The sequence below is a fragment of the Telmatherina bonti genome (genome assembly GCF_933228915.1).
Source record: "Telmatherina bonti genome assembly, chromosome: 19".
In the NCBI taxonomy this organism is placed as follows: domain Eukaryota; kingdom Metazoa; phylum Chordata; class Actinopteri; order Atheriniformes; family Telmatherinidae; genus Telmatherina; species Telmatherina bonti.
The window spans coordinates 5,809,132-5,833,738 of NC_136617.1; the positions used below are offsets into that span (position 1 = coordinate 5,809,132).

General features: G+C 46.0%; 2 protein-coding genes across 4 annotated transcripts; one reads left to right on the plus strand and one right to left on the minus strand.

The window, feature by feature from the left end:
- Positions 1 to 10: 10 nt before the first annotated feature.
- Positions 11 to 8,869, plus strand: zbtb22a (zinc finger and BTB domain containing 22a). 2 transcript variants are annotated; one of them, XM_079258808.1, is made up of 4 exons: positions 11 to 129; positions 2,115 to 2,322; positions 2,425 to 3,157; positions 5,908 to 8,869. In XM_079258808.1, exons 2-4 carry the CDS (start codon positions 2,116 to 2,118, stop codon positions 6,981 to 6,983), a joined length of 2,016 nt encoding a protein of 671 aa, XP_079114934.1. In that variant the 5' UTR covers positions 11 to 129; position 2,115; the 3' UTR covers positions 6,984 to 8,869. The 2 variants fall into 2 exon arrangements, with proteins under 2 accessions (XP_079114934.1, XP_079114935.1); XM_079258809.1 differs by having other exon boundaries at positions 51 to 152.
- A 1,558-nt stretch (positions 8,870 to 10,427) lies between these two features.
- Positions 10,428 to 24,406, minus strand: mbpa (myelin basic protein a). 2 transcript variants are annotated; one of them, XM_079259308.1, is made up of 6 exons: positions 24,187 to 24,406; positions 22,630 to 22,725; positions 22,366 to 22,392; positions 14,360 to 14,380; positions 11,647 to 11,730; positions 10,428 to 11,258 (listed from the first exon to the last, which is right to left on the minus strand). In XM_079259308.1, exons 1-6 carry the CDS (start codon positions 24,304 to 24,306, stop codon positions 11,208 to 11,210), a joined length of 399 nt encoding a protein of 132 aa, XP_079115434.1. In that variant the 5' UTR covers positions 24,307 to 24,406; the 3' UTR covers positions 10,428 to 11,207. The 2 variants fall into 2 exon arrangements, with proteins under 2 accessions (XP_079115434.1, XP_079115435.1); XM_079259309.1 differs by lacking the exon at positions 22,366 to 22,392.
- Positions 24,407 to 24,607: the final 201 nt, after the last annotated feature.

Below are 24,607 nucleotides of genomic sequence, written 5' to 3' on the forward strand. Positions count from 1 at the left end.
GAACGCAGCACAACCATGAACTAGCTTGACTTTACCAGTAACAAGCGACCCCAGTTTGCGTCTGTAAAAGACCAGTTTGACCAGTAACGATGCTGTGGTGCAGGAAGACCACCAGGCTCACCTGACCAGGTAACCAGCTCCACGTGTTACAGGTAAAGTAGCGACGTGCGTGTCTAGTAAGCTAGCTGCTAGCAGGGAATTCGACTCGCTGTTCGACTGACTGGAAAGCAGAGCCGGGAAAATGTCTCGCGCAGCTGAGTTCGTGTTCTCCTGTTTCTAACCTGAGATGTGAAAAGCAGCTAAAGCTAGCTATTAGCAAATAGCTGCGGCTAGCTGCTAGCAAACGGGTGCGACTAGCTGCTAGCAAACAGCTGCTGCTTGCAAATAGGTGCAGATAGCTGCTAGGAAACATCTGCAGCTAGCTGCTAGCAAACAGGTGCGACTAGCTGCTAGGAAACAGCTGCAGCTAGCAAACAGGTGCAGCTAGCTGCTAGCAAGCAGCTGCTGCTAGCAAACAGGTGCAGCTAGCTGCCAGCAAAAAGCAGCTTCTGTTTATTTCACATCACAAACAAACAGAAGCTGAAATATTTTCCATCATGAGACACAGCATGTAGAAACTAGTTTTCACCCAGTAACGTCTCAAACTACAAGCTTCATATCGATCACTAAGAGGCTATAACTGTAAAACAACACAATCTTCCGGCTACAAGCAGGTCCTTAGTAAATAAAACTTATTAAACTAAACTAAAGTTTTGATTAATATATTTTAGACTGAGTTTAACATTTAATGTTATCTTTTTTTATTTGAGATCTTGTTTTCTTTAACACCTATTAATGTCTAAATCTCAATTATTATCATTATTCTAATCGATGTGTGCTCTGAACCGTGAAAGCTAGTATCAACAAATCATAAAGAAAAAAACTTTTTAATGTGCTGAAAAGAAAAAAAAAAAAGCTAAATCTTTACTCTGATTTCAGTCATGAAGAGAAAATAAATCTACTAATTCACTGTGTTGTAATTTTTTGTTTTTAAATTTTAAACCCTTAAAACTAGTAAAGATGTAAAAATGTTTGATGTAGGATGTTTACTTGCCTTTGAAAGGCAGGGTGGTGAATGTAAACGTTTCACAAAGCAGGACTAGTCCCTTTTATTTACACCTGTAAGCAGCAATGCTCAACGTGTGACGGTGTCGTCCCAGTAGCAACAAAATCCCAGTAAAATTCTCCAGTTTGTACCGTCGTCCCGACATTCACCCTCATCCGGACCACCCTCTTCACTTGTAGACCTCCTCCCTTTTGGACTGCACGATTATGACCAAAATAATAATCATGATAATTTTGAGCAGTATTGTAATCATGATTATTAATCATGATCATTCATTGTGTCTGGAAAAAACATGTATTTTATTGCACAACTTGTAAACAACCTACCTGGCAACTCTGCATTTTATATATATATATATTTATACATATTTGTGTATGTGTATATATATATATATATATATATATATGATAGATGGATCAATGCAGGGGCGATGTCTGCTTTATGTGCAATGAAGCTGCTTATTTAATTTTTAACGAGCAACTTCTTCCGGGGCACGGTTCGTGTATTTGAATGCCACGTGTTGTAAAAATGTTCGTATTTTTACCACCTCGATCAGCTGTTTAATCAAAACAATCTGTTTTCCCTGCAACAGGAAAAATGCGGACCTCAAATGTCCGACCAATCCAACGATACTTTAACCGGCTCCTGGTAAAAGGTGTGCGTGCTTGGTATTTAGGCAGCTTAATGAAGCCTTAACCACGTGTTCGCCCTGGTGGTCGACAGACTAACTGGTTGGGAGTTGTTCTAATCAGATTCGCTGCAACAGAACTCACGTTCTGAATATCGTTGACAATCAGGTTTGTTTAATTGTGGACACCAAAATCATGATCACGATCAAAATGCGATTAACTGCCCCTACCTCCCTTCATCTGTAGACCACCTCCTGTAGATGTGGTCCCCCTCCCCCAGATTGTCCCGGTTTAAACCCTCCTTTGTGGATTTGTGTGAAAATGTCGTGTTTCCAGACCAGAGTGCTAACTTTGGCTCTGTGGTGTTCCCATCTCCCCAGCATGGATCCGACCGGCTGTGATTCCATGGCTCCGGCCGGTTTGACCGTCCAGGTGTGCTTTCCCGGCGCTCGCGCCGCCGTTTTGGACAACCTGAACCGGCAGCGGGAGGAAGGCAGGCTGTGTGATCTGTCCATCCAGGTTCAGGGCCGAGTGTTCAGAGCCCACCGCTGCGTACTCGCCGCGTCCTCGCCTTATTTTCACGACCAGGTTGGTCCCGTTCACCACTTCATCAGCACCTGTTTCAGACAGGAAGTAGACAAACTTCCAAAATAAAGTTCCGATATTTACCATGTGGGCGTGTCCTGGCAGGTTTTACTGAAGAACGTCACCACCGTGTCGCTGCCTTCCGTCATGGACCCCGTCGCCTTCGAGAGCGTCCTGAGTTCGGCCTACACGGGCCAGCTCAGCATCGTGCACGACGACATCGTCAACTACGTGACGGTGGCCAGCTTCCTCCAGATGTGGCACATCGTGGACAAGTGCACGGAGATCCTGAAGCGGCCCCGGCCCTCACGAGACGCCGCCTCCGGAGAGGCCGCCGCGCACGCCGACTCCGCCTCCCGCCAGCAGTCTCCAAGCAGCACCGAGTGCTTGTACATGGAGAAGGAGGGCAGGAGGAGGGAGGCGAAGCCCGACGCCTTACCGCCACTGGCCACGTGGAGACGGCCGCAGCAGCTGGCGCGATGGGGACGTCCTCGGCCCTCATCGGCCCAGCACTCGGCCGACTCGCAGCTGGACAGCGTCCCCGGATACGTGGACGGAGATTACGGCAGCTGCGAGGAGGCGTGGCCTAAAACCGGCCTCTCGCCTCACGATGGACCCGGCCAGCATAGCCGGCACCACGCGGGGGGTCCCGGTGGAGAGACGTTCAAGCAGAAAGCCCGGTTTCTGCAGCGGGGTGCGGCGCAGAGCGCCGATCGGCTGATCGATAAGAGAGAGAGCGAGGAGGCGGCGGACAGGAGGAGGAGTGAAAGGAGAGAGATCGAGGCGGACGAAGGAGTCGGAGAAGGAAAGGAAGGATGCGGGACGACGGCGCGCTGCGGTGAGTTTCATCCCCAAACCTACCGGTTAGGACGTAGAGCGTCGCCATGACAACTACGCCGACGGTAGAGCTGCAACGAACGATTATTTTAATAGTCGACTAATCTGTAAATCATTTTTCCGATTAGTCCTGATTATTTCTGTCCCGCCCACCGTCTGTGCTTCCAGTTGACGCAGCTCTTTTTACTGGTTCCAGTATGTTTTACCCCACTAGGGGTGCAATGATTCGTCAATTCGTCGATTCATCAACACGAAATTTCCATGTCGACGCGCCGCGTTATAAACGTCTGTAACTGCTTTGCTGATAAAACGCTGCGCCAGGCAACTTAACGCCACGACTTTTCAGACAGTATAAGAACTGAAAACATCAAGTAAATGATTCAAAGCCCCACAGGAAGAGCAGGGGGCAGTATTATCATTCTGTGCAGCGTCTTCTTTACCAACAAAGAAGAACTCCAGACCGATGGCAGCGCAACCTGAACAGTCGAGTGAAAACAGCTTTAGACCTCGCGCTTCAGAAGTTTGGGAGTTTTTCCAGCTAAACAACCTGTCCAGCATGTGTAGTCCGCCACGCAGAGCTAACGTCCCACGGCAGCACCACATTCATGCATGTGAAGAGAAAGCACCATTGTTTCTGCTAGCATTCCAGATACCATGTAGTTATGTAGATTTGTCATACCTGTCAGGTATCCTGTTTTGGCGCAGAAACTCCCGTTTTTGAAGGGGTCACCTTCCCAGATTGTTATTTTCCTGATAATTTCCCGGTTTATGAAACGGGGAGAAAATAAACAGACACGATTGTACAACTAAAATGTTTTATTTATGTTGTTTTTGAGGCAAATTCTGTAGTTAGGTTGTGACATTATAAATATGTTTGTTTGTTTCTGAATAAATCAGTAGTAAGCTGTTAAGCTTATATTTGATAATCATCTGGTTCAGGAGTCATTTTATTTTACTGAAGGACATTATGTTGTGATGGACTGGAAATCTGGGTGATATTCATATGATGCAAATGAAGAGAGTGGGGTGAAATATACTGGAGCCTGGAAAAAAAAAAAGCTGCATCAACTGGAAGCATAGATGGCGGGTGTGACAGAATCTGGACTAATCGAAAAAATAACTTCCAGATTAGTCGACTATTAAAATAATCGTTAGTTGCAGCTCTATACCCCACTCTCTCTATCTGCATCATATGAATGTCCCCCTGATTCCCAGTCAGTCACAACATAATGTCCTTTAGTAAGGTAAAAGAACGACTCCTGAACTAGTTTAACATTAAATTGAAACTTAACAGCTTACTACTAATTTATTCTGAAACATCCTAACTTAGCTATAGTGTCATATCCAAGCTGGACAGAATTTGCCTCAAAAAGGAAAACAGAATAAATAAAATATTTTAACATCTTCATTTTTGTAAAATTGCATTGAAATGATTATTTACATCTTGAAAAAGCCTGTTTTGTAGGTAAACAAGAGAATCCTTTAAAACATTCCTGAATCCAAACGGTGATCCGGACCACCACCAGAATTAAATCACTTCTTCCTTTTCACATTTCCAACAACTCCTGAACATCTCATGAAAATCTATCCATAACTTTCTGAGTTATCTTGAACACAAACAGATAAACGGCGGTAAAACCAGAAGCTCTTTGGCAGAGGTAACAACAGCACATTGCTACTCGCTAATGCTAACTTTAGCTAATGCTAACTTTGCCATCCGGAACGCTGGAAACCATGACTCTGGGGTGCTTTCCTTCCAGATGATCATGCATGACCGTCGTGCTGCCGTGGTACGCCGACTCTGCGTGGCAGACGACACATTTCACCTGTTTGACATTTTGTTTAGCGTGAAATATCCCCAAACTTTGGAAACAGGTTGCGCCGCCGTCAGTTTCTTCTTCGTTGGTTAAACAAAATGACAATCCTGCCTCCAGCACTTCCTGTGGTGCTTTGCATCGTTTGCTTGGTGTTTAGAGTTTTTATACTGTCTGAAAAGCCGTGGTTGGTAAACGGCGTTAAGTCGCCTGGAGCAGCGTTTTATTAGCAAACCGTTACGGCGTTTATAACGCGACGCCTCGACAAGGAAACTTCACATCGAGGAATTTTTATTGTCGACTTTGTCAGCGTTGTCAACAAATTGTTGCAGCGTTAGACGATGGTAAATGTTGCCAGACGGCGTTAACTCTTAAAACGCCAAACCGGTTTGGGCTTTAGGCGTTTCTCAGACACGTCATGATGAAACTGATCCACCGTAACTGGTCTCTGTGGACGGGGACTGGAGACAAATCACACCGGCTTTGGACAGTCAAAGCCTCGCAGACCCCTGTGGGGACCCCGGGTCGGAGGGGATTTAACCTCTGCAAGACTTTGGACGTTTCTGCGTGAACTGAATAATTCTGCAGATTCCTGAATGAGCATCTTCTGATTCGTTGCGTTGATGAGGGTCATCTTTAGAGGCGGGGGTCACGGCCAAAACTACTGCAGGGGTCTCCACGATGAGACGGGGTCTTGGTCTGACTCCTCCTGGAGGAGACGGCTCGTCTGCAGCCGATGAGCCGTCTCCTCCTGATGTGTTGGACCAGAGATGCATGGTGGTAGACCTCCAGACCGGACTTGGAGACCCCTGACATGGAGTTTGGCTGTTGACGCCGCCGCAGCAGGAGTGCAGGGAAGCATGTGGAACAGCGCCGTGTTACAGTTTACCGCCGTCGCTTCCTAACACGCAGCATTTGGTTGTTTTTATATCTCCAGCTGACTTCCATCCTGCTTCTGGTGGTCCCGAGGAGGCCGGACATGCTGCCGGCAGGCTGGAGGGGATGAAGGAGAAGGTACAGAGAGACGTCGGAGGAGACGCCTTGTCGGATGTGCCCGGTGGCGGCGGGGCAGGCGAAGGCGCGCCGGGCGCCTCGTGTCCGGTCTCTGCCAGACTGCCGTGGCAGACGGCGTCCTGGTCACAGCAGGAGCAGAGGCCGCCGGAAGGTGAGGCTGGCTGCTGCAGTAAAGGCGAGGAAGAGGAGGAGGACTCTGAATGTTTCCCAGGTGGAGCCTTCAGCAGAGAGACGTACGATGAGATGGAGGACGGGTTGGGACCGGTCTCCCAGAGGCCGTTGGTGTCTGCAGACTTCAGCCTGGCAGGATCAGAGCTGAACTGGCCGTCCACCAGTGGCGGGCAGGGCGGCTCTCTGACCCCGACCTCCAGTCGTCACCTGTCCCCGTCCTCCGCCGCCTTCCCACCCCCCGCTTCACCGCCCATCTCGTCCTCATCGTCCTCGGTGTCTCTCGCCGGGACCCCGTACGCGGGGAAGGTCCACTTCTGCCACTGCGGGAAGGCCTACACGCTGAAGAGCATGCGCGACCGCCACGTGAAGATGCAGCACCTCAACCTTCGGCCCTTCGGCTGTCCCGTCTGCACCAAGTCCTTCAAGATGAAGCATCACCTGACCAAGCACCTGAAGACCCACGGGGGGCTGCGGCCGTACGAGTGCAGCCTCTGTGGGAAGAAAGTCATCTGGAGGGACAGTTTCCTGAGACACCAGGCTCGATGCGAGAGGCTGGCCTCCGGCAATGGCGCCAACGCACCGGCGGTGGCGGCGCCGGACGTGGAGGACTGCTACGGTTACGGCTTCGACGAAGGGGAGGCGTTCCTCCCAGCGGGACAAGTGAAGGTGGAAGAGGTGGACTTCCCCCGGGACATGGAAGAGGGGATGAGCGGGCTGCTGGACAACGTTTCTGGGATTGTAGACGAGCTACGAACGCACTCGCAAAGTCTGGACACGGTCGGCCATGTCTTTAAGGAGGAGGCCACAGAGAGCTTCAGCGGAAGTTAGTTTGGTCGGGTTTAGCTGTGGCGAAGGACAATCGCTTGTCGTGACCATCGAAGCGTCGCGCCTAGAGAACGATGTTCATCTGCGTTTTGCACATAAATTATTTCCTGTTGCTGCACTGAAAGAAAAACGTGTTTTTGTGCCAAACTGTTGACCTGAGCGTCACAACAGGATATCTGGAGTAATCAGATTACTGTAGTAATCTGATACAACACGTCTTCGTTCACCACGTTGTCATCTGATGTGTTTCAGAGAGCGTATGTTTGTGTGACATCACTTCCTGTTGTTTTAAAACACGGTGGCGCCTGCGGTCGGGATGGGCGATACCAAAGTCTCTCCTGCTGATACCGTTACTTGATGGTACTCTGTCATCCATCCAGATACCGATATCGATACGTCTTTCCCCTTAAAGGAAAATCTCGATGGTACAGTTACATTAATGTCTTTATTGCAAGAAAAAATGGATGTAAATAAAAGTCAGGACCGTGAATACGACGAAGAAAAGCTTTGTAATGATACTTGTAAGTAAATTAAAAGAAATATTTTAAAATGTTTCAAAAGTATTTCTTCTAAGTATTGATGCTGTTGAGTTTTATTTATTAGGCCCGAGTACCGAAGGCGGTGCGAAGGTCTGTTGGAACGGTAGTGTTTATTATTTTCATTCGGACAAAAGAAGCCTGAACATTCTCGAAAACTAGCCAAATATTGCGAACCCCTCCAAGGGAATGTGAAAAAGTTCGTATTTAGGGGCGCTCGTAGCTGTTCGGGTTGTGCTGAATGAGCACGCCACTTATTTATGGTGCCCCGCCACTGCATGTCATCAATCTTTATGAAAATTCATCCACATGATCTACATGACGGGGCGAATAAACAAGGCTTTCAAGGTTGTGGTGAATTTGACAGGAAGGCGGTCATTTTAGGTCATTAGGTGTTTTACTTACCTCGCATTTTAACGAACTCGTCCTAGAGCTTTTATCCCACTGAGCCGAAAATTCCTCAGGGTGTTCAGGAGGCATGTGTGATTACATGTTTTTTTTTTCCTAATAGGAGACTTAGTTTACGAGGGGCGGGGCCTCAAAGTTTGACTTCTCGCCATGAAAAATTAAACGGATATATCTCCCACATAAAGCAACATTTCTGCACCAAATTTGCTAGATATGATGGCAGTCCTCTCCTACAGAGTTCTATATGCCAATATTTTGATTATGAAATAGCCACGCCCCCTGGAGGTCAAAAGTGTTGTTTTTTGCTCACACACCCATAACTCTGGCTTGGTGGACACCACATGGAACCTTGGACCACCACCAAACTTGCCATGACTGATGACAGTAAGGCCCTGAGCTAAGCCCCATTGGAACATACTGGATAAAATGCTGCATGCCTCCATAGCGATATGCATGAAATTCCTCACGAATGTAGAACCTTCCAGTACCTACAAAAAAGTCTCTTGGACATATGGGCTAAATCAAAAAGGAAGCTGGCTAATTTGAAAAAAGGTGCCATTTTTGGGGTCATTTTGGGTCAATTCTTTGCCATGCATTTGGAAGAACTTCTCCTAGGAATTTTATGCAACTTTCACCCAAAATGGTCAGGAGGCATGTGTGATTAAAAGTTGTTTTTTCTTCCAATGGGGGGATATTGTTTAGGAGAGGCGGGGCCTCAAAGTTGATGTGATGCAGTGAAAAGAAAATAATTATATAACTCCCACAAACAAGAACATACCTGCATCAAATTTGCTAGATATGATGCCATTAATTTCCTTATAATTGGATTATAAGTTAGCCCCGCCCCCTGGTGACAGGAAGTGACCCTTTTAAAGGCCTAAATGACCTGATGTACAGTCTGGCTGCACCTTAGGTCGAGAGGAGCATGGGGGGGGGCATCGCCAGGGGAGGTGGTGACAATAGGCCGCGTGGCGCCGTAGGTGCGAGGGCCTTTATTGCCGCTTGTGGCTTTAATATTCCATATTGCCTTTGTAATTACTTACACAGTATTGGTATCGGTATTGACGAATAATAAAGTCATGGTATCATATCGACAGGAAACATCTTGGTATCAACAATCCCTGTTTGACTGTTTAGTTTTTGATTTGATTTGATCTGTTGATTTATATAAAATAAAGCTGCAGGTGGTTGAACACTTTCACTTCCTTTCTTATTAAAGTCACACAAAAAAAAAGACAAATTATTGAAATTTCTGAACTCAGGTATTTACATGAATTATTTCTAATAAAAATCAGTCTCCTTACAACAAAGACGAACTGGCATTAAATGGACAAAAACATCCCAGGGGAAGTAAAAATACAGTTATTTTCAAAATAAAAGTACACACTTGTATTAACTTTGAAATGTTTGCATTTTGCGTTATTGGCTCGTTGATCAGATGATCAACGTGTGCCCACCCCTGTGGCATCAACTCCTAGCTCGCACCAACCGCTAGCTCGCACCAACCGCTAGCTCGCACCAACCGCTAGCTCGCACCAACCGCTAGCTCGCACCAACCGCTAGCTCGCACCAACTGCTAGCTCGCACCAACCGCTAGCTCGCCGTGTGGCGGTGGGTTCAGGTCGCTTGCTTTGGTCTGAGTGTGGGTCTTTAGGGTCTGCAGCATTGTGTAAGTCAGTACATACTTTTTTTAATGACCATTTTGCAGATTTTACACTTAGAACTGCTGTAATTTTCAAGACTTAAACGTCATAAAATGTTTCAGGATTCAGAAAGCTGATTTTAATGTGAATCGTAGATATGACACTTTTATCTCCAATAGCAACGTAATGAACCATTTAGACATCACCAGTGGTGTAGTCCAGGGTATACGCAGGTATACAGAGTAAACACACTTCTGTTTCAGTCAGCATTGAGTAAACCCACCTCTACCCACTTGCGATTCTGCTTTTACAGTTACAAACATCCCTACACATGTAGCTACTTCGCCCAGCAGCTCAGCTAAGGTTACCAGTAAGCTATACTGGTGCAGTTTGTCAACAGCTGTGTTAACTTCACCCTGAACATAGACATAATAAAGATATATGTCTATGAGGCTGTCTCTCACCAGTCTGTGTGCCAGTATTGGTTTAGTCATTTCATAACCGAAGAGCAGAAGTTCTGTGACGATGAGCAGACATACTGATGGATTTCTGGGGTAAAATAAACTGAGTAGTCTTACATGTCACATCGTCTGAAACTGGTTTTCTGGGCAACTTTTTTCTGTTTTAAAAAAAAAAAGAGGGGGAAAGAATTGGGAGTATAGCAACTTCTTGAGGAACCAGTCCACCACTGGGCAACGCTAACCGCTTAGCTCGGCAGCGCCCACAAGGACTGCTTTTATTTGGCCGAAATGGGAACTGATGATGTCCCTGAAAGCATCATGGATGTTATGGAGGTGTGTTTGCATGTGTTTCCTTTGCACACCCAAAAAGTTAGAAATAAAGACAAAAACCTTCTGAAATATTTACCAAGTCTTATCCAGGAGAAGACTGAAAGAGTTTATTATTAGTCTTTACATTAAATCGAAGCTTTTCAGTGGGTCAGCGACTTCAGGAAAACAATATTTACAGTGGTTTTCTGTTAAATGTGCCTCAGAACATTTCAGTCCATCTGACTCTCCGACCGTACCGAGACTCTCACACCTTCCTGCTGCTTCTGCCTGAAACCCTTTCAGCTACTTACGATCAAACCGTCACCTATAACACACCACGTCTGTTGTTATCTAAATAAAACACAAATCACACAGAAACCTCATTTCAGATACTAACAGGTAGACTACATTAAACGAGGTGGATGAAAGAAAAACAGCAGGACGGATGTTAGTGTTTAGGACACGTAACAGTGCATATGAAAAGGGCACATTGGATCCATACTGTACATGTTTATTAACTCAGCAACGTTAAACGTCTCACACAGGCTGTAATTTCTGCAACATTGTCTGGATTCCACACAGGTTGGTTTGGCGTGTTGCTGCAGGTAAAGCGTCACCAAACGCAGACAGAACGTACGGCCGCTAGCACCACCAGACACACATGATTCTGACAGGAACCTCGGATAAACAGCTGGAGAATTCCTTAGCAGTAGAGTTAAAAGGAAAGCTGGAATTCCACAGTGGGTCATGTACAACGTTGTGTCTCTGTGTTAGTGGGTTAACTCCTCATGCAGATCCGCCTCCCTTCCTCCTTCGACTCCTTCTGGGCCCATCGGTGTCGGATCTGTGGCTTGGTCCTCGGCGGAGAGCTTAGAAGATGGTGCTCCAGCGTTTTGGGGGTGGACGGGACTTGGCTTCTCCCTGGGGGGGGGAAGATACGTCTGAGACAAACAGTTTTCTGTCCCCAGCTTGCAGATGAGAGCAGTCTGAGGTTACACTGCAGTTAAAAGGGCTGATTGTCCAGAATTCCCAGGAATCAAATGATCCGCGCTGAAAACAAGAGCTGAGGTAGAGAACATGACGTATTAATAAGAAATGAAAATGTTGCTGAGCTTGTTAGTTTATTATGATGCTGGAAGCACGTTGATGAACTTAAATGGCTAACGTCGACGCAGGTTTATTACTCACTGATCTCTGGTGAGAGCGTCACTGTTGCATTTGGGCAGACACAGACAGGAAACGGCGTTTGTGAAGCGCAGTTTTACAGAAGAAAGTGGAGGTTAAACGGGCAAACGTGCAGCGAGCTCACCAGGTTGAAGATTCTGGACAGCGTGCTTTGGTCTCTGCGTCTCCTGATCGGCGACTTTGTGCTCTCGGTACGCGACGACGAGGCCTAGAAAAAGATGCTCTGTAAGCAACGATGGAGACCTGCAAGCAGAGCCTGAAAGTGCTTTTACATGAGCTGGTGCCTTTTCTTTACTGAATCAGTCACATTTTACCTTCATGTGTCGGAAAACAAACAGACGGCAGAAGGTGTTTTGTTATGAGAATCACTTGTTGCTGTTGTTGGACAAAACACACAAAAAGCTTCCAAAGCAGGAAACTTAGGAAACATTCCCAGAGCTTCAGACTCTTTGGACATTTATAGAGACGGTCAGGGGTTCGTATTTGGACTTGATGCAAAGGTTTGAGTGAAAACAACACCTTAAAGGTACAGTGTGTAAAAATGACAGACGCCTGGTGGTAAAGATGGAAATAGCAATTAAAAATGGACGGTGGCCATTAGTGGCCAAATTTATTCCATGTTTTCATCTGCAAATAGCCTCGGGTACAGCAATGACCCCAACAGCTTCCAACTCCACCCCTGTGTACATCCAGTTGTCATCCGTTTGGTTTTTAAGGTGGAACTTAAGGCGGAATTAGTCCCTAAAGGTTCTCCAGCACGATACAAACAAAGCTGCAGGTTTATAAACTCACACAAGTCGAAGTCATCAAGAGGCAACTTCCGGTCGTTAAAAGTGAAGCCTATACGCAAGTGCATAAAACTGCAGTTCCCCCTTCATCCACTCGGGGCTGCAAAACAGAGCAAATCCCCATAGACTCCCATGTTAAAAAGACCAACTTCACAGCAGAAATAAACATGTTTACAGCAGAAATAAACGTGTTCACAGTCATCAATTTTTATAACTCCTCAGTTTAAAGGTAATTTAAATTTAAATTTAAATTTATTTAAATTAAATCTTGAAATTCTGCATATTTAGGGGCATTTTCTTTTGATTGACAGGTACCGATCTCCCGCTTCAAGTAAAGAGAACGTAGAACAACCACGGTTTTTAGCAACATGACTTAGCTTTAGCCTGGTTACCTCCGTTAGCTGGTTAGCTCCTGTTATCTCCCAGTTAGCTCTTAGCTACAGAAAGCTTGGAGTTCGCTCGATGTCAATCATTAACCATGACGCTGACAGCCCCCCTCTCAGCTCCACCTCTTTGCCCATATTTGTATTTTGACGACACGTATGCCCCTACCAAGATGGCGATGGTAGGAACCGCCCACCAAGCTTCAATTCAGCTCCTCAGAAACCTGCGGGTGACGTCACGGAGGCTCTGCCCAGCTTTACAGTCTAATAAAGCCATCCAGGCTGTAATTTGTGAGGCAATCCAACAATGGTTTTATAGGAGGTAGATCTGAATGTCATCTGCGTGTAAACAAAAAAAAGATGCTTTCTTAATATACAGAAACTAAAATGGGTCCAAGCATAGCGCCTTGGGGAACTCCACGTGTAAGATGGACTGAGGAGGAAACGGAAACTTTACTGAGTTTATTTTCTCTTATTTACAACTCTTTAACTGCTTTTTGCATGAAATGTGATGAAAAATAAATTATACTTACCTGACAGATATTTAATCATTTGGTTTCATGTTATAACAAGATGTTTTATTTCTTGTATTCAGCTGATTTCAGGAAGTTTTGACTTCATGTGAAGTGGAGGAGGTTAAAGATACCATGTGGAAGAATTACTGACATCTTGTAAAATTTCAGGCCAGCTGTGAATGGATGGTGGCTGTTAGTGGCCAAAGTTCGACAGAAACATGGTTTTATCTGCCTGTAAATGCGTTACTTATCCCAAACAGTGCTACAGCACCTATCAAACAAAGACACTAGGGCAGTTTCACACAGTTTCATACACTGCTGCGTATGTGGACCAGTAAATATTTCTTTAGCTTCAGGGGTCAGTGATTCAAAGTCATTTTGGTTTTGTTACACACTGCACCTTTTAAGGTCACTGACAATGTCCTGTTTTATCTCGTCTAAGCTGCAGGTATGTCGTTTCTCTGCAACAGCAGCAGGTTGTTTGAGTTGTTATGAGACATTAAGGAAGAAAAACATGAACCAGAGCAGGACCAGAGTCAACCTTTAGGGGAAAGAAAAGATCAGACAAGACAAGGTCCACAGGGAGCTGACTGACACGAGGATGTGACGGTCTACGGTTGCTGCTCTGAGAGGATAGAAGAGGGTCGGTGGGTAATTTCTGGCACAAAAGAGATGGAGGTGTTACAGAGGATAAGAGGTGTGAAAGAGAAGAGGAGGAGGAAGGTGATGCAGGCCATGAGGTCCTAAGAAAAGGTGTTTACCGGGTCATAAATAGTTGAGCGGTTTCAAAGTCATCCAGAAGGAGTGAATGTCTCTGGATTGAAGCAAAGAAGGGGATTTAAATGTAAAAGTACAAAAAAAAGCCAGTTATTGTGTAAAAATGACTGATGTTTCAGTCTTGTATCTCATCCTGTGATTTTCTGTGACATGCAGGGAGCTTCTCGGCTCAACCTTTCAGTACGACTTGATTTCACAAAGATTCTTCTCTGCAGGGTGGTAAGCGGTGAAACAGAAACGAGGCGATGGTTAGAGAGCAGGTGCAGTGCAGACAGAGATGTGGAAAGGAAGCGCTACACAGACACATTTTAAATGGGACGACTGCACGCGCTCAGAGCGGCGCGGCTTTAATCCGGGAAGGTTGCGTCACGTACCAAACCCAAGACGTCTCTCCACTGGACATGAAAAAGAAAGACAGTGTCAGGATGAGAAGAAGAATCTGATAATTCATCTCAGATCTAAATGCAACGTAAAGGCATGGAAAACTTCAGTTTAATCTCCTTCTGTGTGGTTCTGAACCAGGGATTCCCAGTCCTGGTCCTGGAGGGCTGGCGTCCTGCAGGTTTTAGACGTTTCCCTGCTGCAACACATCAGACTTTTGACAGAAAGGTGTACAGGAGTCTCATTTGAGTTCGGGAAACTTCTGAAACCTGCAGGACCAGGACTAAGGATCCTTCTGCAGAACTTTCTGTTAATGAGCAAAATGTTTGATAAATCTATGAGAAATCCCTAAAATGACTTATGATCACATTTCTCTGATTTTCAGGATGTCCCATCCATGAATTTATCTCTTAATATCTTCTGAATGATCTTATGGCCAAATGAATGTGACAAAATATACATTTTACCAGAACTGGCACAGGGTTCACGTCCAGGTTGTGACAGCGGTTGGTAGCGGTGACGCTCCGCTACAAAACACCAGCAGAAGAACAAAGCCACAAGGTTTTGTTGTTCTTAACTTCTTCTGATGCTTTTTATTTGGTGGTTTCTGCGTCAACTTCTCCCTGTTTCTGTTCTTTTTCTGTAGTTTGTTAATTTCTCTGGTTGTGTGTCAGTTGTACAGCTCAGCACCGCCCCTCGGTGGTCACTGGTGGTATTGCTCCATTTTCTGCGTCAAAAGACAGCTAGCTAAACTGCTTGAAAAGTAACCGCATTACGCTCGTACCTGATATGCTCTGTTCGTACACGTCTTTGTGTCCTTCTGTCTGCGTGTCCGACTGTCTGCGTGCCCGTCTGTCTGCATGCCCGTCTGTCTGCGTGTTCGTCTGTCTGCATGCCCGTCTGTCTGCGTGCCCGTCTGTCTGCGTGTTCGTCTGTCTGCATGCCCGTCTGTCTGCATGCCCGTCTGTCTGCATGCCCGTCTGTCTGCGTGTTCGTCTGTCTGCATGCCCGTCTGTCTGCATGCCCGTCTGTCTGCATGCCCGTCTGTCTGCGTGTTCGTCTGTCTGCGTGCCCGTCTGTCTGCATGCCCGTCTGTCTGCATGCCCGTCTGTCTGCGTGTTCGTCTGTCTGCGTGTCCGTCTGTCTGCGTGTCCGCCTGTCTGCGTGTCCGTCTGTCTGCGTGTTCGTCTGTCTGCGTGTTCGTCTGTCTGCGTGTCCGTCTGTCTGCGTGTTCGTCTGTCTGCGTGTCCGTCTGTCTGCGTGTCCGTCTGTCTGCGTGTCCGTCTGTCTGCGTGTTCGTCTGTCTGCGTGCCCGTCTGTCTGCGTGTTCGTCTGTCTGCGTGTCCGCCTGTCTGCGTGTCCGCCTGTCTGCGTGTCCGTCTGTCTGCGTGTCCGTCTGTCTGCGTGTCCGTCTGTCTGCGTGTTCGTCTGTCTGCGTGTTCGTCTGTCTGCGTGTCCGCCTGTCTGCGTGCCCGTCTGTCTGCGTGCCCGTCTGTCTGCGTGCCCGTCTGTCTGCGTGTCCGACTGTCTGCGTGTCCGCCTGTCTGCGTGTTCGTCTGTCTGCGTGTCCGTCTGTCTGCGTGTCCGACTGTCTGCGTGTTCGTCTGTCTGCGTGTTCGTCTGTCTGCGTGTCCGCCTGTCTGCGTGTCCGTCTGTCTGCGTGCCCGTCTGTCTGCGTGTTCGTCTGTCTGCGTGTTCGTCTGTCTGCGTGTCCGTCTGTCTGCGTGTCCGTCTGTCTGCGTGCCCGTCTGTCTGCGTGTTCGTCTGTCTGCGTGTTCGTCTGTCTGCGTGTCCGTCTGTCTGCGTGCCCGTCTGTCTGCGTGTTCGTCTGTCTGCGTGTTCGTCTGTCTGCGTGTCCGCCTGTCTGCGTGTCCGCCTGTCTGCGTGTCCGTCTGTCTGCGTGTCCGCCTGTCTGCGTGTCCGCCTGTCTGCGTGTCCGTCTGTCTGCGTGCCCGCCTGTCTGCGTGTCCGTCTGTCTGCGTGTCCGTCTGTCTGCGTGTTCGTCTGTCTGCGTGTTCGTCTGTCTGCGTGTCCGCCTGTCTGCGTGTCCGTCTGTCTGCGTGCCCGTCTGTCTGCGTGTCCGCCTGTCTGCGTGTCCGACTGTCTGCGTGTTCGTCTGTCTGCATGCCCGTCTGTCTGCGTGTCCGACTGTCTGCGTGCCCGTCTGTCTGCGTGCCCGTCTGTCTGCGTGTTCGTCTGTCTGCGTGTCCGCCTGTCTGCGTGCCCGTCTGTCTGCGTGTCCGACTGTCTGCGTGCCCGTCTGTCTGCGTGTTCGTCTGTCTGCATGCCCGTCTGTCTGCGTGTTCGTCTGTCTGCGTGTTCGTCTGTCTGCGTGTCCGTCTGTCTGCGTGTCCGTCTGTCTGCGTGCCCGTCTGTCTGCGTGCCCGTCTGTCTGCGTGTTCGTCTGTCTGCGTGTTCGTCTGTCTGCGCGTTCGTCTGTCTGCATGCCCGTCTGTCTGCGTGTTCGTCTGTCTGCGTGTTCGTCTGTCTGCGTGTTCGTCTGTCTGCGTGTTCGTCTGTCTGCGTGTTCGTCTGTCTGCGTGTTCGTCTGTCTGCGTGTTCGTCTGTCTGCGTGTTCGTCTGTCTGCGTGTCCGTCTGTCTGCGTGTCCGTCTGTCTGCGTGTTCGTCTGTCTGCGTGTTCGTCTGTCTGCGTGTTCGTCTGTCTGCGTGTCCGTCTGTCTGCGTGTTCGTCTGTCTGCGTGTTCGTCTGTCTGCGTGTTCGTCTGTCTGCGCGTTCGTCTGTCTGCGTGTCCGTCTGTCTGCGTGTTCGTCTGTCTGCGTGTTCGTCTGTCTGCGTGTTCGTCTGTCTGCGTGTCCGTCTGTCTGCGTGTTCGTCTGTCTGCGTGTTCGTCTGTCTGCGTGTCCGTCTGTCTGCGTGTCCGTCTGTCTGCGTGTTCGTCTGTCTGCGTGTTCGTCTGTCTGCGTGTCCGTCTGTCTGCGCGTTCGTCTGTCTGCGCGTCCGACTGTCTGCGTGTCCGTCTGTCTGCGTGTTCGTCTGTCTGCGTGTTCGTCTGTCTGCGTGTTCGTCTGTCTGCGCGTCCGACTGTCTGCGTGTTCGTCTGTCTGCGTGTTCGTCTGTCTGCGTGTTCGTCTGTCTGCGTGTTCGTCTGTCTGCGTGTCCGTCTGTCTGCGTGTCCGTCTGTCTGCGTGTTCGTCTGTCTGCGTGCCCGTCTGTCTGCGTGTTCGTCTGTCTGCGTGTCCGTCTGTCTGCGTGTTCGTCTGTCTGCGTGTTCGTCTGTCTGCGTGTCCGTCTGTCTGCGTGTCCGTCTGTCTGCGTGTTCGTCTGTCTGCGTGTTCGTCTGTCTGCGTGTTCGTCTGTCTGCGTGTTCGTCTGTCTGCGTGTTCGTCTGTCTGCGTGTTCGTCTGTCTGCGTGTTCGTCTGTCTGCATGTTCGTCTGTCTGCGCGTCCGACTGTCTGCGTGTTCGTCTGTCTGCGTGTTCGTCTGTCTGCGTGTTCGTCTGTCTGCGTGTTCGTCTGTCTGCGTGTTCGTCTGTCTGCGTGTTCGTCTGTCTGCGTGTTCGTCTGTCTGCGTGTCCGTCTGTCTGCGTGTCCGTCTGTCTGCGTGTCCGTCTGTCTGCGTGTTCGTCTGTCTGCGTGTCCGTCTGTCTGCGTGTCCGTCTGTCTGCGTGTCCGTCTGTCTGCGTGTTCGTCTGTCTGCGTGTTCGTCTGTCTGCGTGTCCGTCTGTCTGCGTGTCCGTCTGTCTGCGTGTCCGACTGTCTGCATGTCCGTCTGTCTGCGTGTTCGTCTGTCTGCGTGTCCGTCTTTAGCGTCCCGTGTAAACGGGCCTTAAAAATGTAGATGCCAAAACTCGGTCACATGACCACCACGTGTCCCACCAGGAAATGGCCATAAGGAAGGCTTCCTGGTTTAGGACCAGACCACTTCTAGAAAACAAAATACAGATCCAACCCAACAGCTAACATCTAGACCACAGTCTACAAAGTAGACTTGCTATAATCTGAGCCAGACAGGGAACTGACATCCGGTCCACACAACACTCTCCAGTTCCGTAACTGAGCCATAAATACCAGGCCTGGATTTGGGAAAGATATTTCGGCTGTCTGGGAAGGTTTAAGTCAGGGGGGTCCATCTCCGGTCCTCCAGGCCCACAATCCTGCAGGTTTTCCATGTATCCCTGCTCCAACACACCTGACTCAAACTAATCAGTCATCGTGCTGAACTTCATTGGCTGCCAAGTCCATTTAATGGAAGTGTTGGAGCAGGGATACATGGAAAACCTGCAGGACAGCGGCCCTCAAGGACCAACTTTGGGGCCCCCGGTTTAAATGGAGCAAATTAAACCAAACATACGGCCTGGTATCTAAAGGACGATAATGTATTCCATCTCTCCTTATTTGGTCAGAATTACTACACGTGGAAATGTACACGTATGTACTTTCAGAACAACTTCCAGATGTGGAAACTCTGATCATGTGTGAGTAAATGTTGTTTTTATAGATTCATGCTGATCTAGAAGTAATTCATATGACATTCATATAAATAAGTAAATATATAAAATAAATAAAATATATAAAAGATCAAATAAATAAACATGAAATTAAAAACTATTTAAAACTACAGAAATACTTTTTAAATGTAAAGTTATTAAATTTTTAAAAAATGATCAAATTGATCAACTATAAATATATATGTAAGAATATAAATTTAAAAACAAATTTTTCAAATATTAAGACGTGACTGTATATAAAAATATAAACTAAAATGAAATGTTTAATTAAACTGAAGCAAAATATTGTTGAAACTTAAATGATTTTTCTTACAAACCTTCAGGTTTAAATGTTTCCTAAAACGATGGCTCGATAAATGTTGACATCTGGTTAAAATAATTGTGTTTCTTTGTACTAAAGGAGCAAAATTTTACATTTATTTATTCATAATGAGGATGTTGTTTTGCTAGTCTGATCCAGTGGAGCTCAAACTGTGCTGCCTGCGATCTCTGGACTAAAACGAGTTCAGCAAACCTGGATTCTTTTGAATTTGAGATTTTTGTAATGTATGCACACCTCACTCTTTCATGCTCGAATATCTCCTTAGGGTCGTCTTTAGCAGGAAAACTAGGACAATGACGACGGTTACATGAGGTTTTTTATTTCAGAATATATTATTTGGATTGAAATAACTCTAAATTAACAGTATTTCCTTCGAGTTTACATAGAAAAATAACTCCTAATGGAGTTTTACATGAAACACGTCCTTACTTAATTCTGCTTTAGATTGGCGGGTTGGGAAGGGTTCTGATTGGACAGAGGGCGGACGTGACGTATGAGGCATACCGGAAATGAACAAAGTTTGCTTCCTGCTTGTCGTCTTTTCAGTCGTGAAATGGAAAACTACATAATAAATACTCATTTCGGCATTATTTTGATAATAATTCTGAAGCAACAGCTTGACACGAGCATACTACTTCACTGTTTACAGCAGCTGATAAGGTGAAGAAGACAGGCCGCCGAAGATGGAAGGCAAAACAACGCAAGGAATACGTCATCGAGACGTCATAGGAGCGGGACGAGGTAACTAGCATGCACAGAACTATCGGAATAAACGTAGAGCTGAACGAAGGTTTACACGACAGAGGAATTAAATGGTTCGGATTTAAACCAGCCACTTTGTTCGGAATTAAGTTCATTCCGAATTGGAATAAAGTTCAGAATAAGGTGTTTAGATGGTCATTTTTCACAAGTTTTAAGCAGTTTAAACGTGGCCAATGCAAGATGGTTGCGTGTTTGACTCTTCCGATCGAGGAGGATAGAAGAAGAAGCACCAAGAAGCAGCTTGGTTTCATGCAAACTGAAAGCCTACTTCCTGGCAACTGATGTTGCTCATGCCGTCAGCAGTTACACATCTGCTGACTCCAAAAACATCGACTTGCCCGTCTGTGGACATGTGGGGACAGTTGACATCTACCTGCAGTGAGTCTATCGATGGCGTCCAGAATGTTTAAAACATTACTGGCCGCCAAGGTGGTCCGGTTTAGTCAACAAAGTTGCAATTAAAGATGTTTCAGTGTCTTCTTGAGCAGGTTAGAATAACATTTGATCCACTATCAGATTCCAGATCCATTGATAATGAATCTAGAGAGTCTTCGCTAAATTGTGGTGTTTGTTGCATGTTTGTTCTCTTGCAATGATGAAAATTTGTTCCTGTTCTGGATGGTAGTATCCAGGATGTTGTTCCTGTTCTGGATGGTCGTATCCAGGATGTTGTTCCTGTTCTGGATGGTAGTATCCAGGATGTTGTTCCTGTTCTGGATGGTAGTATCCAGGATGTTGTTCCTGTTCTGGATGGTAGTATCCAGGATGTTGTTCCTGTTCTGGATGGTAGTATCCAGAATGTTGTTCCTGTTCTGGATGGTAGTATCCAGAATGTTGTTCCTGTTCTGGATGGTAGTATCCAGAATGTTGTTCCTGTTCTGGATGGTAGTATCCAGAATGTTGTTCCTGTTCTGGATGGTAGTATCCAGAATGTTGTTCCTGTTCTGGATGGTAGTATCCAGAATGTTGTTCCTGTTCTGGATGGTAGCATCCAGAATGTTGTTCCTGTTCTGGATGGTAGTATCCAGGATGTTGTTCCTGTTCTGGATGGTAGTATCCAGACTGTTGTTCCTGTTCTGGATGGTAGCATCCAGAATGTTGTTCCTGTTCTGGATGGTAGTATCCAGGATGTTGTTCCTGTTCTGGATGGTAGTATCCAGGATGTTGTTCCTGTTCTGGATGGTAGTATCCAGAATGTTGTTCCTGTTCTGGATGGTAGTATCCAGAATGTTGTTCCTGTTCTGGATGGTAGTATCCAGGATGTTGTTCCTGTTCTGGATGGTAGTATCCAGAATGTTGTTCCTGTTCTGGATGGTTGTATCCAGAATGTTGTTCCTGTTCTGGATGGTAGTATCCAGAATGTTGTTCCTGTTCTGGATGGTAGTATCCAGAATGTTGTTCCTGTTCTGGATGGTAGCATCCAGAATGTTGTTCCTGTTCTGGATGGTAGGATCCAGACTGTTGTTCCTGTTCTGGATGGTAGCATCCAGAATGTTGTTCCTGTTCTGGATGGTAGCATCCAGGATGTTGTTCCTGTTCTGGATGGTAGTATCCAGGATGTTGTTCCTGTTCTGGATGGTAGTATCCAGGATGTTGTTCCTGTTCTGGATGGTAGTATCCAGAATGTTGTTCCTGTTCTGGATGGTAGAATCCAGAATGTTGTTCCTGTTCTGGATGGTAGTATCCAGAATGTTTTTCTGTTCTGGATGGTAGTATCCACAATGTTGTTCCTGTTCTGGATGGTAGGATCCAGAACATTGTTCCTGTTCTGGATGGTAGTATCCAGAATGTTGTTCCTGTTCTGGATGGTAGTATTCAGAATGTTGTTCCTGTTCTGGATGGTAATATTCAGAATGTTGTTCCTGTTCTGGATGGTAGTATCCAGAATGTTATTCCTGTTCTGGATGACAGTATCCAGATATCTTTGATATCTTGGAAAACTTGTTGGGAACTTCTCCTGGATGTTCTCACCATGTATCATGGAGTTATACGCAGATATACTGAAAGTGGTTCTGATCTCACAATCAGGAAGAATCCTTCACAACATTTCTGCATCCAGATGTTGATCCGGATCACTCCCAACGTTTAAAGTTAAAGTTTCCATTCTCAGAAAAAACAAACATAAAAATCCGTCGGGTGATTTTTGTGTAAAGTTACGAACAAACAGATAAACGCCGGTAAAACTGCAACCTCCTTGGCGGAGGTAATAAACTCTTCTGGCCAACATCGGTAGTTACGAGCTTGAGTGAGATGTGCATAAATTACGAAAGGCGTCTGTTAACCACGACAATTTCTGGTTGTAATTTATTAAAGTGCCACCAGGTGGCAGCAAACCCTGGACTATTCAGCTGTCACACCTGGCGAGTGAAAACAGAAATGTGTTGTTGACTTGAAGATGCAACTCTGGAAGCTCTACAAACCAGATGTGGTTAAACGAGACTCACCCTGGATTTGGGAGGAGGAGAGGAAACCTGCGAGAGGAAACAAAACAAGCAACAACAACAACAAAGTGACTGATTGTACAGAGCCAGAAAACACAAGAAGAAATCTGAGCTGCTGATGCGTCTTTATCTGTATGCAAATGAAAACATCATGCAGCTTCAGAAGAAAATCCTCAAGCAGCTGATTTGTTCCGCTTTCTGACTGATTCAGATGTTAGTGTGATGAATGAGAGCCTAAACATGCACGAGGCACGGCGTTAAACTTACAATGCTCCTGAAGAAATGCACCACAGCGTTTTCATTGGTCCGACGGCGAGCGGAGGACTGCTGGGGGGAAGCGGCCAGGTGACCTCGGAAGGAGCCCTGAGACGATCAAAACATGCAAGTTCACGCAACAAAATGTGTAGAAGAAAAGAAAAGAGAGTAGAAGAGTGAGAAGGGTTAAATCTGCAGTTTGAGCCAGATAAACACAGAGATGGACCCACAGCTTTATCAGGCAGAACTTTTACACAACAATAAACCAATCAGTGTCTTTTTCTCTTCCGGTTTAGGTTTTATCAGAGGAAATCAGCAAAGTAAACTGGAGGTGGCTGCAGGACTGTTTTTATGTTGCATTACAGAGGAAGCCTGCATCAAGCTAAAATTAAAGTTGTTTTTACATTTTAGCTACATAATTATTTATTAATTTCTTTATAAAAAAGCTTGTATGAACACAGTTATTACAAACTGGATTCATGTGGATTATTTTAAATGGAATCATAAAAAACCGGCTTAAATTGATTATTTTGGTAAAAGTGCCAAAAAACCCCCAAAAAACTTTGTTATGAAATACTGATGTGGAAATAAAGCTGAATTAAAGCCCTTTAATGTTCACATTAACAAAAACACCAGAGTAAAATGTTTCTCTGCGTTTTTCTGTTTGTTTTGGACCAGAATTAACAGAATGAATGTTTTTTAGCAAATAGTTAAAAAGAAGTTAATAATAAATAACAACAATTAAACAGTAGTGTAAAAACAAACACATAGTTTGGGTTTTACCGACCCAAACCAGCTGGTAGAGATGCTCAGGCACGTTTATTTCCACCATTTATTTAAAGAAAATTGATTAAAGTCTCTGCAGATTTACATCTACCAGATGACAGAGCAGGACCTGAAAGGTTAAAATGAAAAGTTTGACATATTTTCTCTGGATCAAAACAAAATTGAAAGGAATCTAAGAAAAAATAAATAAAAATCAAATTATTTTAGAGTTTATTCTTAAAATAAGAAAATATGCTCAAATATTGAAATCCTTTCACATTTTAAAATGAATATTATTTAAAACTTAGTAACAAAATTCTGATATTTTTTCCCTAAAAGTTGTCCCTACTGTAACTTCGACAACAAAATGATTTGATTTATTGATTTTAATTATTGAAGTATTTTCTAAATTTGACAAAAGAGCGCGCATGAAAACTTCAGAAAGTTTTTATTATAAGATTCATCCTGTAAACCGAGAAATTCAGATGTTAACGCGTAGCAGACAATTATAGAAGGTTTTAAAAAATTTTTTATATATATATATATATATATATATATAAAATTTAATATGTGCAACAATCTGTTTTAGCAAACACAAAGTGCTAAAATTATTGTTAAAATATAAAAAAACAAGAAAAAATTCAACAGTAAAAATTGTAGAGTGTAAAACCGTTACAGTGATATTATTATGCGTATTATTTAGAATAACAGGGTAAAAGAGTGATTAAACATCCCACATCACCAGAGTTAACCGTGCGGACCTCTGCTGATTTTCCAGCTTAACGTAAACGTTTAGTCGCTCACCTTGCTCCTCTTCTTTTTGTTGCTTCCAAAGAATTTGCTAATCTGATCCATGAGTCCGGGGTTCTTCTTTTTCCTGCCGAGCCCGAAGCCGCTCTGCCCTGAGGTTCCCGCCGTCGCCATGAGAGCTGCTGCCGCTGCTGCTGCTGACTTCTGTCTGCTCACGAGTCCAGAACCCACAGTGCCAACACCCAGCTCTGCCGCTCCTTCAGGACGTCTGACGTTCAGGGGCCGGCTTTGAAGGTGTCATCTCCTCGGCCCCCAGAGGCACCATGGGACATGAGGAGGGTCAGGTCCGTGTGGGGGGGTCCGTGGTTCTGGCTCAGCTCCAGACATTCTTTGGAGCTTCAGAGGCTGTGTCAGTCACTGCCGCCCTCCACATGGGCCCGGCCATTGTTCCTCTCCCATCTGCCTCACCCAGCCT